Here is a 12,793-nt window from a genome sequence, read left to right as displayed (position 1 = left end):
CTGGGTGGATCCTTCTCTTGAGAGGTGAGGCCCCAGTGAGGTGCTTCACTCCCTCAGTGACTTCCACTCTCAGTGAAGTGCTGCAGCAGATGGAAGCAAGCAGGACCCTTCCCGCTGTTCCTTCAGAAGCCAGAATATTGGTTCATAGAGCCCAGCGTGTGCCTGGAAGTGGGCAGTGGCTTTCTGTTTCTTCGAAAAGACAATTGCCTTCAAAGGAGTCGCCGCCATCCTGGACCCTGCGTCTGCAATGGAGGACCGATTCTCGATGCAAACCGAGGAAGAATAGGGGAACAGCAGCAGTAGCACCATTACTGCACCCATCACCGGCCTCGTTTCTCAGCAACCCAGCCCCTTGAACGCTGGCTGCATCATTGTCTCATTGCCATAAATCAGCTCGGCCACTCATCTCGTTTGTTGACACAAAAAGGGCAACGGCAGCGTGTACTAAAAACGACGCTGCTATACTTTGCAGAGGACCGAGTTACCGACATTTGGATTTTCGACACTGGACCATAGACCGAAGCCCGTGATTCCGGCTTGACATCCTCAACGCTTGACCGATCGTTGGCCGCTTCGCTGCCGGCTTCCGCCGCGACCGCCGACCGATATCCTACTTGGGTCTGCTAGGGGCACCATCTGCTGGGCTGGCAGGCTGGTTGTCAAGCTGGACCTACAAGACGAAACAGGCTGCACGACTCGAAGACGCCGTGCCTGCGCCGTAATCCGATCTGCCTGGGAATTCAACGGGAAGACAAACGGGACCACCGCCTGCTTCTCATCACGGCATTACCCTGTCTCGTGTCTTGGGCTTACCTTACCGCCATGTTGGCTGGGGCACCTTGGAGCGAAGCAGAAAGGTACAAGGCGCATAATCAACACCCGCAGTGCTACCAGAGCCACGCGGCGGCGTCTCTGTTTCCATGTTCGTGTCCAGCGGGCCAAATGATGTGATGCAATTCAGAAAAGGGAAATCAGGAAATAAACGGACGACAATGGAGGGGATGGTGTCAGTGACAGAGACGAGCAAGGAAGGAATCGCGATTGCAGGTACCTACCTACGAAGAAGGGTAGGCACGTAGTCAGCATAACCGTATCTGAGTTGCCGGGTACCTTTACTGCAGCATGAGGTTCGCCTCCCAGGTTCACATCCCTCTCTCTCGCACTCCTAAACTGACTGGACCTGACCCAGCACAACGGACTTATTGCCGAACGGCTGCCCGGGCACCCATCTGGGCACCGCACCGCACCGCACCAGCACCCGACCCTCCTACCTACACTGTGACCTGGACCTGACGGGAGTGAGGTGCTGCTCCCAGTCCACTCCAGTCCCAGCCTGTGAGGTCCGCCAGCCCAGCCCAGCCAGCCCAGCCCAGGGCACCCAGCAGACAGCGCCCAGCCCGTCCGTCAACCTCCCGTCTCCAACAATCCGACCCCCATAACATCCCGTCCTTCCTTTTTCCCACATTGCTGGATGGTTGGAACTTGACTTGGGTCCGCCTTCCGCTTCACAAACCCCCCATCCTGGCAACTGCCAACCAACTGGTAGTAGTAGTAGCACCTTCCAATCCGTCTCACTCAACGACATCTCTACCAATTTCCTACCTCACCTCACCTCACCTCAATCCTCGCCGACATTCCCGATCGCAACCCCCGTCGCGCCTCCCGCATGAATTGAGCAATTGCGTCGCCTCTTCCCCCATCGCCGCCCTGCCGCTCCTCACCACCGCCGCAGCCGCCGTCGCCTGTCGCCCGTCGCCCGTCGCCCGTCGCCGTCGGTCTGCCCCAGCACCAACGAGGCCGCAGTCCCGTCCCCCTTTGCAAGGCACGACGACCTGCTGTTCGACCCCTAAAAAAACATCGCCATCGACATCGACTTCAGTAATGTCCGATACCAAACCATCCGATACCGCCAACATGACTGGAGGACAAGCACCCCCCAAGGACGGCGACGCCTCTCTGGCCCAGCCCAGGGACGCCGTTCCCATGACGAACCTGTCAACAGACGATGCCGCCGCAAACACATCCAAGGCCGCGGCCGCCTCATCACACCCAGAACCCAACACCGCGACGGGAGCCGATGATTCAATCGAACCCTCGGCCAAGGGGAAGGAGAAGGAGTCCGGCAACACAGCGCAGCCTGCGGCCCAGAGCCAAGACGACTCCTTGGCAATTGGTCCCTCGGTCGATGACGTCCAGCCCATCACCGTCTCACCAACCGACGGCCCCGTCTGCAACATCACGCTCCTGTTAACAACCGGCGCGAGACACCCCTACAAGTTGGACGAAAAGTACCTGACAAAGAGGAACGTCAATGTTCCCGGATTGACGGAGGCCGGGAAGAAAGATCCTTTCAGCATCAGTGTGTACACCCTTAAGGAGCTGATACTGCGGGAGTGGCGTGACGAGTGGGATCCAAAACCGGCCAGCCCGAGCAGCATACGGTTGATCCATTTCGGAAAGCTGCTGGATGATAAAGACCAGCTTAAGCGTAAGTAAACCACGATACCCTACACACCCCAGTAGTTCCCCTCATACTGACTCATCCTGCAGAGTACCACTTCAGCGCTGAGGCGGCAAACGTCGTCCATATGACAGTTCGGCCTGCCGACATCGTCGAAGAGGAGGAGCCCAAGGGAGGTAGCAAGTCGGCCTCGGGCGGCAGCCGCAACCGCGAAGGAGGCAGCGGGTGCTGTGTAATCTTATGATCGAAACGGCCTCTCGACCACGGTGTTTTCTTCAGCATTCTCTACATCTCCAAAGATCCATTCCTTAATCGACAGGGAAGAATGACATGCATGGGAAGAAGGCGGATGGAAAGGGGGTTGGTTCGGTTTCGATACTGCATGCATTTTCAGATGTGCCCCGGGCCGGCTGGTCTCGAGGCTCTCGGGTTTGGGTGTTTCAGGGTCTCTTCTTCTTTTTTTTTTTTTTTACTACTTTTCTTCTCTCTTCTTGAGTGCGTGTCCATCCGCCGACACTACCCCTCTCATCCCGAGCGTATTACAAAGAGCGAAGAAGAAATGGGGGGAAACAGGAGTTGGCGTATCCATAGCTTGTATTTTTTGACTGTTCTGTCTGCTCTCGCGCCCGTCCATGGGTGGATCTGTCCATAGGATATTAGAACGAACGTATTCGGTTCCCTTCCATCCCTGGGCTGCTCTAGCAAACTCCTATGATATTGGGGGTAGTGTAAAATCTCCCCAGCCGGGGGTTCATTGCGCGTGTGTCGTAATGTTACAGTCAATCCAGCTCCCTTCTGATCCGTCTCCTCATGACGATATTCCGTCCCTAGTTCCCTCAAATCTTGAGCTTCCTCTCCATCTCATCGTGCATGCCGACGATGCCGACGCTCTCGTCGCCCGTGTACACGTCCTCCCACGTGATGCTGGCGTCCTTGCCGCGGAGGATCTCCTCGTGGACGGAGGCCTGCTGGCCGCCGAGGGCCACGGGGCGCCACTCGCCGTTCTGGGTGATCTTGAGCTCCATCTGGCGGCGGATGGGCTCGGCGGCGCCAAAGGTGCGGCGGAGCGTCTCCATGCGCATGGACTCCTGTGTGGCCTCCCAGTTCTTGAGGCGGGCCTCGAGGGGGTGGGCGGAGGAGGGGACGTTGTTGCGGGAGTCGAGGGCGGACTGGCCGACGCCTGCGCGGAGGGTGTCGTGGACACCCGGGGCCGAGGGGGCGGCGGCGCCGGCGGCGTAGGTTGTGGGTTGGTTTGCGGCGGGGACGATTCGCATCTGGAAGGGGGGTTTGTGGTTAGTTTGGCTGGTGGTTAAATGGCGGGGAGAGGGAGATAGTTGGAGTACTTACCGACATCTTGACTGGATTTGGGGAGGAGGTGATGGAGGTTGTGTGTGTGTGTAAGGGTGGTGGTTGATGCGGCTGTGATGAAGGGTGTTGGTTGGGATGCTGGGAGCTTGCGCCTACGTGATGTGCCTGGAGCTGTCCGCCTGCCGTTGCTGCTTTGGTGCTGCTGGCTGCTGGCGTGGTTGCTTCCCCGGTCGCAACTGCTTAGATAATACTATCACGTGATCTCCAGGCTGAAATGCAGGCGCGGCAGGAAGCTGCCAGAGTGCCCCTGCCTGCTTTCTCCCCCGGCCCCGGGCGAGCTGTGGAGGAAGGTGGGAAGGTACCCGCGTGGTGGGGTGCGATGACGGTCGAGCTTTCACCGAGATCGCAGCGAAGCTGTCCGCTCCATTAATTACGTACCCGCGAAATAAGAAAAAGTCCGGGGAAAGCTGCGACGTCAACTCCCCTCCCCTGAGACCTTTCGATTCAAGAGGGAGACCATGTGGAGAGGTCGTCTTCATTCCACACACTACAAGATTCTACAAGAGCAATTGACTGTGTTATAACGGCCAATTGGGGGACACATTTTTGAAATTTCACGATGAGGTTACCACCGCGCTCCTCGGCGCCGATATTGCGCATCGCCAACGGCACGTTCTACCGAAGACACCCGAACGCGCAGACAACGCATCCGAACCCGTCACTGTTCGATGAGCTGAGCTTCGAGATTCCCTCCACAACGGCGGAGGGCATGAAGAAGAAGCACTGGTGCATCGTGGGGCCGTCGCTTTCGGGCAAGACGACGCTGCTGCAGGTCCTGCGGGGCCAGCACCTCGCGATCCCGCCGAGCTCGCGGTCGTACCCGTACCTGTCGAGCGATGACGCGTCGGCGCGGCTGCGGACGGCCAGCAAGGCGATACAGTACGTCGGCTTCGACGGCGAGCAGGGCGGGGGTCTTGGGGGGCCGACGACGAGCGCTTATTTGGCCGCGCGATACGAGTCGCGGCGTGAGAACACGGATTTCAGCCTGCGAGACTTTTTGCTTGGCAATTTTGAGCAGAACGTGCTAGAGCGGGAGCTGAGGCAGAAAGGGGAGGGGGAGCTCCCGCGGGGACTGTTGGAGAGGGTTGTGAAGGACCTGAGGCTGGACCAGCTGCTCGATCTGCCGGTTGCGTTTCTGAGTAACGGGCAGGGGAGGCGGGCGAGGATTGCGAGGGCGCTGTTGACGACGCCGGAGGTGCTGTTGCTGGATGAGCCATTCATGGGTCTTGACCCGCCGACTGTGGCGAGTTTGAGTCCGTTGCTGGAGGGGCTGGCGGAGAGGGAGAGCCCTAGGCTTGTGTTGAGTGTGAGGCCGCAGGACCCTATTCCTGAGTGGATTACGCATTTGGTGTATTTGAGGAGCGACTGCCAGATTGGGTCCATGGGGGAGAAGGATATTGTGCTTGAGGGGCTGAGAAAGTACGTCAGGGGCGTGTGGAAGGGTGGCTTGACGGAGGATGAGAAACTGCCTGTGCATTCACTTATTGAGATGGGAAGAACGCTGACTGCCAAGGGTGTCGTCGGCGATGGGCTTGTTGCGGCAGAGGAGAAGAAGGGCCATGGTGTTGGGCCCGTTGTCACTGAACAGGGTGTTTCTAAGGAGGTTGGAGAGCCATTAGTTGAGATGGACGGTTGCCAGGTCAGGTACGGGAGCAAGATTGCCCTCGGAAACTGGTCTCAAGACACAGAATCCGGGGCCAAGGACGGTTTGGTTTGGACAGTGAGACGAGGTGAAAGATGGGGTGTCTTTGGGCCGAACGGTTCTGGAAAGACCACCATCGTCTCTCTTCTCTGCTCCGACCACCCGCAGACGTATTCCCTCCCTATCAAGCTATTCGGCCGAAGCAGACTCCCTGAGCCAGGCTCGGGACAGAGGCCGCTCACGTTCTGGGACATTCAGTCACGCATCGGTCACTCGAGCCCGGAGGTTCACCAGCACATGCCCCGTAGCTTGACGGTGCGACAGGTGCTTGAGAACGCGTGGGCAGACACCTTCAAGGCGGTGCCTAAGCTCGACGATGAGGCAAGGGGCAAGGTTGAAGCATCGCTCCGCTGGTTCGCCGCAGAATTGAACCCCGAATACCACAACACAACGGGAGATAGCCTGGCCTGGGCCGACAACTTCCTCTTCGGCGGCCTGTCCTTCAGCGCGCAGCGCATCGCCCTCCTGCTCCGCGCGGTGATCAAGAACCCTGACGTGGTGGTCCTCGACGAGGCGTTCAGCGGCATGGACGACGCCGTGCGGGACAAGTGCATGCTGTTCCTGGCCAAGGGCGAGGAGAAGACGTACAGCGGGGAGGAGATCGTCGACAGCGAGGCTGCCAAGGCCGGGGAGGTGAGGGTCCGGGGCCTCTCGGACCAACAGGCGTTGATCTGCATCAGTCACATCAAGGAGGAGGTTCCGGATTGCGTGCGGGAGTGGATCTGCCTGCCCGAGGCGAACGAGGGGCTGCCGGCCAGGTTTGGACGGTTCGACGGGCCTCTGAGGACGGATGAGAAGCGTTGGAGGGCGCTCTGGGGTGTTTAGATTAAGACAAAGAGGAGTGGATCAACACGATAGAGAGAAAACAGACAACCTTAGCTGGAGGCGGAGAGTTGTTTACATACATGCTTAGACGAATGGGCGGGGAGACGGATACACAGAAGATCTGTCGTGCTGCATACGACATCTGCGGTGCGTCACGCAAGACGAGAGGAGAAGGACCAAAAAAGAAACAGTCCAAGCCATGGGGTCATGTTGTGTTTCTGCGAGCAATGACCACGTTGCGCCCCAGGTGAGAGTTGACAGGTGCGGTGCAGGGCGGAGCATCGTCAAAGGACATGGGAAACACTATGGACGGCATCGCGGATGAGCCAGGTGCCCAGCTCGATCTGTTTACTTTGAGCCACTCCGCCCAGCGTTGGATGGCCGTTTTAGGCGACGGGGTCCAGCGACGCCCCCGTGGGCGCTAACCGGGCGCCTGCTAGGGAGTTCCCACAGGCGGTGCTCTGAGCCCAGTGCATCAGCAGCCCCCCCCATGCAGTGTCCCGCTTTTCTGCGCCCACCGAGCCAGGAACACCGCGAATCACGGCCGGGTTGCTGGGCCAACGCGATCAAACTCCCCGATCCGCCCTGTTGCCCCTCGACAACTCACGGATGCGCTGGAGGCGTCCCATAGGTACCAACCAGACGCCAGACTCCATCCCTCCCACGAGGTCTTGCTCCCCCCCCAGCTTTTTCCTGCACGTCTTTTCTGCCAGGTGGAATTCCCAGCTGCCTGCCTCTTATCATCTCACTCCATTCCCACTTTGCGGGAAAACGAAGGACGAAAAAAAGAGGCCAACTAGCTCATTTTTTGCATTCATCCGGACGTTTGTTGGCGACTCCTCTCACCGACCAGCATCGTCATCGAGATCGACTTACACGACGACCAATTGACCCCACGAACGCCGAGAATCTGCGGCCGGCAAGCTCACCACCCACGACTGAACGCCAGACTCACTCAAGACCTCCTTCGCGGCGCCCGGTCCCGTTGTGAGAGAAACAAATTTATTTCACCGGCCAAACCGAGAAGGAAGACCAGCTTCATTCTCATTCCTGAGACAGACGAGACCTTCACCCCAGTAACTGGGCGGCGCCGACCAGAACAGGCACAATGGCCCCAAACCGACCGCCCGACTACAGCCTGCCGTCCTACGATGACCGGGACGACGACGGCACTCCCACCGGGAGCTCCAGGAATCCCGCCGCCATTCGACTCTTGACTCAAGTGGAAGAACCAGACAGTCGATCAACGTATGTAGTTTCCAGCGCTCAAGTCCAGAACCCCTCCGCTTCCACCTCTTTTCCTTCGTCATCGTCTTCTTCTCTTCAGCAGGACCACAAGACGCCCGAGTCGTCGCCCAGCCTCTTTCCACGCCCGCTTTCGCTGCGCAGGAAGAAGTCGGACGGGGCTGACCCGGTGATCTCTACGCCTGAGCACATTGCGACATTGAGGCAGCAGGAGGAGGCGCAACCTCCCCCGGAGCCCATTCACCCGCCGAGAGTAAGGGGCGTGAATGTCGTCGACTTCGGTGAAGCTCAATCCGCCCCTCTGATTCCTAAGCCGGCGCGCGCTGCTACTGTCAAGCTACAGAAGAAGCGAAAGTCCGCGCAGATGAGGGACGCTGAGTTCCGGGACAGTCTCCCGACCATACCAGAAGGACTCTCGCCTCGGAGGCAGGCAATGCGCAAATCTTCAAGTGCTCCTGTTGCTCCTTTGTCAGACGACTCTCACGACAGCACAAACTCCAGCGCAGGCAGAGGCTCACACGCAGAAAACAGTATTAGGCCTGAATCCTCCCGGCGGTCTTACGCGGCTTCCTTCATGTCCGACCGCTCATCCATCCGGGACCCGCCCCGCATGCCGCCGCCCACCGACTCGACATACGTGCCCTTCCAGGGCCGCGACTACGCCCGCGAGTATGAGCGCACTTACCAGCAGGAGTACGAGAACGACTACGCCTACGAGTACCAGGCCGGCCGCCAGTCCCCGACGAGAACGTACAGCCCTTCCAGGCTTTCTTCCGAATTCACCAGACCGCCTCCTTCCGGCATCTACGAGCCCAGCGACCTCAATGGCAGCCCGCGACCCGGAACCCCGTCTTCGAGATACGGCGGAAGCCCGAGACGTCCTCTCCCGCCCGCGCCCCTGTTTTCGACTGGCGGAAACCGTAACTCGGCCGCCTTCGCAGACGACGCGACAGTCTCGATTCCCCTGCACGACTCTGACGACGTTTTCGGCCCAGAGACTGACATCAGCGAGAGCCACCCCATGAGAGAATCATACCTGTCCCAGGACCAAGTCACCCTTAGCGAGGAGGATGAGGCCGAGACCGACCTCAGCGAAAAGGTCGAGCACTACGGACCCGCCCCCGACGGCCACCAGGAGCGCAGAGGCGTGCGCGCCCCGCAGATGTCGAGGAAGGAGGTCCAGCTCATCAACGGAGAGCTCGTCCTGGAGTGCAAGATCCCGACGATCCTCTACAGCTTCCTGCCGCGCCGCGACGAGGTCGAGTTCACCCACATGCGCTACACCGCCGTCACCTGCGACCCCGACGACTTCGTCGAGCGCGGGTACAAGCTGCGCCAGTGCATCGGCAAGACGGCCCGCGAGACGGAGCTCTTCATCTGCGTCACCATGTACAACGAGAACGAGTTCGACTTCACAAGGACCATGTACGCCGTGATGAAGAATATTTCGCACTTCTGCTCGCGCAACCGCTCGCGCACCTGGGGCGACCAGGGATGGCAGAAGATTGTCGTCTGCATCGTCTCCGACGGACGTGGATCGATCCATCCGCGCACGCTCGATGCCCTCGCTGCTATGGGTGTCTACCAGCACGGCATCGCCAAGAACTTCGTCAACCAGAAGGCTGTGCAGGCCCACGTGTACGAGTACACGACGCAGGTGTCGCTCGACTCGGATCTCAAGTTCAAGGGCGCCGAGAAGGGAATCGTGCCCTGCCAGCTGATCTTCTGTCTGAAGGAAAAGAACCAGCGGAAGCTGAACTCGCATCGTTGGTTCTTCAACGCTTTTGGAAAGGCGCTCAACCCGAACGTTTGCATTTTGCTCGACGTCGGTACCAGACCTGGCGGCACGTCGCTGTACCATCTCTGGAAGGCCTTTGACAACGACTCCAACGTTGCGGGTGCCTGTGGTGAGATCAAGGCTATGAAGGGGAAGTTCGGATCGAACCTGTTAAACCCCTTGGTGGCTTCGCAGAACTTCGAGTACAAGATGTCCAACATCCTGGATAAGCCTTTGGAGTCCATCTTTGGGTACATTACCGTGCTGCCCGGTGCGCTTAGTGCGTATCGTTACCACGCCCTACAGAACGACGAGACGGGACATGGACCTCTTAGTCAGTACTTCAAGGGAGAGACGCTGCACGGTCAGCACGCAGACGTGTTCACGGCCAACATGTACCTTGCTGAGGATCGTATCCTATGCTGGGAGCTTGTGGCTAAACGTGGTGAGAGCTGGGTGTTGAAGTATGTGAAGGGCTGCCACGGTGAGACGGACGTGCCAGGTAAGAAGCTCCCCTTGCGCTGTTGGTTGACCATCACTAACGAACCCCATAGACACTGTTCCTGAGTTCATCTCGCAGAGACGTCGTTGGCTGAACGGTGCCTTCTTCGCCGCCGTCTACTCCCTCGTCCACTTCAAGCAGATCTGGTCCACCGACCACACCTTCGCCCGCAAGGTCCTTCTCCACATCGAGTTCGTCTATCAGTTCCTGCAGCTGATGTTCACCTACTTCTCCCTGGCAAACTTCTACCTCACCTTCTACTTCGTCGCCGGCGGTCTAGCCGACCCGACAGTAGACCCCTTCGGTCACAACATTGGTCTCTACATCTTCACCTTCCTCCGGTACACCTGCGTGCTGCTCATCTGCGCACAATTCATCCTCTCCCTCGGCAACCGTCCGCAAGGCGCCAAGAAACTGTACATGTTCAGCATGATCGCCTACAGCATCATCATGATTTACACGACCTTTGCCACAATCTTCATCGTCGTGCGGCAGTTCAAGGAGAAGGACAACCCGAATATCCACCTCGGCCAGAACGTCTTCACGAACCTCATCGTCTCGACCCTTTCCACCGTCGGCCTCTACTTCATCATGTCCTTCCTCTACCTCGACCCCTGGCACATGTTCACCTCAGCCGGCCAGTACTTCATGCTCCTGCCCGCCTACATCTGCACCCTCCAGGTCTACGCCTTCTGCAACACCCACGACGTCACCTGGGGCACCAAGGGCGACAACGTCATGAAGACGGACCTCGGCGGCGCCGTCGGCAAGGGCAACAGCGTCGAGCTCGAGATGCCCTCGGAGCAGCTCGATATCGACTCGGGCTACGACGAGGCGCTGCGCAACCTCCGCGACCGCGTCGAGGTCCCCGCCAAGTCCCTCTCCGAGGCCCAGATGCAGGAGGACTACTACAAGAGCGTGCGCACGTACATGGTGCTCTCGTGGCTCATCGCCAACGCCATCCTCGCCATGGCCGTCTCCGAGGCCTACAGCGAGCGCGGCATCGGCGACAACTTTTACCTGGCGTTCATCCTGTGGGCCGTCGCCGTGCTCGCCGTCTTCCGCGCGCTCGGCAGCGGCACGTACGCCGTGCTCAACCTCGTCAGCATCATCGTGCACAGCGAGGGCCGGCTGAGTCTCAAGATGCCCAAGTGGATGGGCGGCTTCGGCGAGAAGGTCAGCGAGAAGATGAGCAGCCTGTCGAGCAGCGTCGGGGGCAGCAGTGTGGGCGGGAGCAGGCTGAGCGGGACGAGGTTGAGCGGGACCAGCCGCTTTACGAACCCGTTCCGTCGTTGAAGCGAGTTTCCCTTTCCTCGCTTGCTTCACCACACACCTTCTGCTATAAAAAGGAGGTCACGACTCAACGAAACGAAATATGTGTCTTGCAGCCTTGGCGTTTTACGGTTTTCCCGTTCATCCCCCTACCCCCATTTCCTCGACCTTTTCCTTTTGAAAGAATAAAGGACTGCAAGAGAGGTAAGTCACTTGTTTGGGCAGGGTATTTGTGTTTTGCGTGTTGCTTTTTGAAGAACGCAGTTATTGATATCAGATGGGCATGATTGGGAAAGATTGATGCGGTCAAACAAAGAAACGCTTTTTGTAATGAGATGATGGGAGAAGATGCATGGGAGACGCATGTGTGTTGATGGAATTTTGTTGTGTTGCATGAAAGAAACATGCAGCACTTTTTTGTGTAAATAGATAAAAACATGATGGGATGCCATCCATCATTGGGACCTATCCTAAGGGAGGTCTTTGATTTTGATTCTGCAATTGAGTGATATACCCCGGTACTGTCTGCTCTCTTGAGATCCTACGATTGACAAGATGTGATGTTGTTTTTTCAGTCCTGCTGGTCAGGTTTGATAAATAGTCTCGGCTTGATGATAATGATTGGCACATGCCCAGCATACACGTCTACCTTAACGACGATAGCGAGTACACAGGAAAAGTAATCTCTCTAGCACAGGAAGAATAGGAGCCCTCTACATTGTGTGCCCCCTGCCAACACAAAGCCTAAGGAGGTGGGGAGGTAGGCGTTTAACGGCTAAAACCGTCTTCTCCTAAATATAAATATGAAAGGCAATAGCATAGGTCCTCGTGTATACATTCGTGTGGGTAGTATGATGGTTCCTTTGGATGTTATTTAACCAAGTGCTGGGCTCAGCCTCAACCACCGCTTCTTCACAAACCCTTCCAAATCCTTTTGATAAAAGAGTCTTTCTTATTCCCTCCGATCAATCCTCCATCCTTTCGGAGCCCATTTTGAACCGCCGGACATGTCACCGACAGCGGGTTCTCGATGAAGCAGAAAACTGGCAGTTTCTTCTGCGAAGTAAACCAGCTAATAGAATCAATGATCGTCTTCCGAAGTATGCGGCCTGGACACTTCTTCCCGTATGTATCCCAAGCCCGAAGGGCTCCTTTTTCTCTTAGCGTTGCTCCTTCTGCGACATTCCCAGAATCCATGAGAAAGCGGGCAAAGTCGGCGTCTTGAGCTGCAGCATTTTGCATGCCAGGTCCGAGTAAAAGCTGAGCCATGTACTTCGATATTTCAGGCCATTCCTCAATATCTTGTGTTGAAAAGCGACCCTTCCGGATCGCATTATAATGGAATCCCCGGAGAATATCGACGGCTGCATTGGCGATGTAGTCGAAAACTCCATCGCTTTCGTAATTTGCCGTACGACGAAGGCCACTTTCATCATTCAAGAAGGATAAGCTCACCTGGACGTCGGCCTCCTCAGGGTCCTCTTGATGAAACCGACATCCCTCGTGCCACTGAATCACTTGGTTGTTTGGCGCATCTAAAGGTGTTTTGTAGATATTTGAGAGCCAAAAGTTGGAGGTTGTAATATCGCCTGCCCCGGCGTGCCAAATCGATAGATAAAATGCCACTTGACCCATTTGGCA

General features: G+C 57.5%; 5 protein-coding genes across 5 annotated transcripts; 4 read left to right on the top strand and 1 right to left on the bottom strand.

Moving 5' to 3' along the window:
* Positions 1 to 1,122: 1,122 nt before the first annotated feature.
* Positions 1,123 to 1,439, top strand: CGGC5_v004170 (uncharacterized protein; the record flags this gene model as incomplete). The annotated part of the gene is made up of 2 exons (XM_066151239.1): positions 1,123 to 1,127; positions 1,190 to 1,439. 2 exons carry the CDS (start codon positions 1,123 to 1,125, stop codon positions 1,437 to 1,439), a joined length of 255 nt encoding a protein of 84 aa, XP_066009380.1.
* Positions 1,440 to 1,914: 475 nt separating this feature from the next.
* Positions 1,915 to 2,705, top strand: CGGC5_v004169 (uncharacterized protein; the record flags this gene model as incomplete). The annotated part of the gene is made up of 2 exons (XM_032033001.1): positions 1,915 to 2,488; positions 2,551 to 2,705. The coding sequence occupies 2 exons, from the start codon at positions 1,915 to 1,917 to the stop codon at positions 2,703 to 2,705; spliced, it is 729 nt and encodes a 242-aa protein (XP_031887539.1).
* A 592-nt stretch (positions 2,706 to 3,297) lies between these two features.
* UMP1 (Proteasome maturation factor UMP1) lies at positions 3,298 to 3,814 on the bottom strand (the record flags this gene model as incomplete). Its single annotated transcript, XM_032033002.1, has 2 exons — positions 3,298 to 3,735; positions 3,809 to 3,814. The coding sequence occupies 2 exons, from the start codon at positions 3,812 to 3,814 to the stop codon at positions 3,298 to 3,300; spliced, it is 444 nt and encodes a 147-aa protein (XP_031887473.1).
* A 574-nt stretch (positions 3,815 to 4,388) lies between these two features.
* Positions 4,389 to 6,356, top strand: CGGC5_v004167 (putative ABC transporter ATP-binding protein; the record flags this gene model as incomplete). Its single annotated transcript, XM_032033003.1, has 1 exon — positions 4,389 to 6,356. One exon carries the CDS (start codon positions 4,389 to 4,391, stop codon positions 6,354 to 6,356), a length of 1,968 nt encoding a protein of 655 aa, XP_031887541.1.
* A 1,108-nt stretch (positions 6,357 to 7,464) lies between these two features.
* On the top strand, positions 7,465 to 11,176 carry chs-2 (Chitin synthase 2; the record flags this gene model as incomplete). The annotated part of the gene is made up of 3 exons (XM_066151238.1): positions 7,465 to 7,604; positions 8,133 to 9,880; positions 9,933 to 11,176. 3 exons carry the CDS (start codon positions 7,465 to 7,467, stop codon positions 11,174 to 11,176), a joined length of 3,132 nt encoding a protein of 1,043 aa, XP_066009537.1.
* Positions 11,177 to 12,793: the final 1,617 nt, after the last annotated feature.

This window comes from Colletotrichum fructicola (genome assembly GCF_000319635.2).
Source record: "Colletotrichum fructicola Nara gc5 chromosome Unknown KSG_Nara_v1_contig02, whole genome shotgun sequence".
In the NCBI taxonomy this organism is placed as follows: Eukaryota; Fungi; Ascomycota; class Sordariomycetes; order Glomerellales; family Glomerellaceae; genus Colletotrichum; species Colletotrichum fructicola.
Note: the sequence above shows the minus strand (reverse complement) of the source record. Positions and strands in the feature narration are given on the sequence as shown.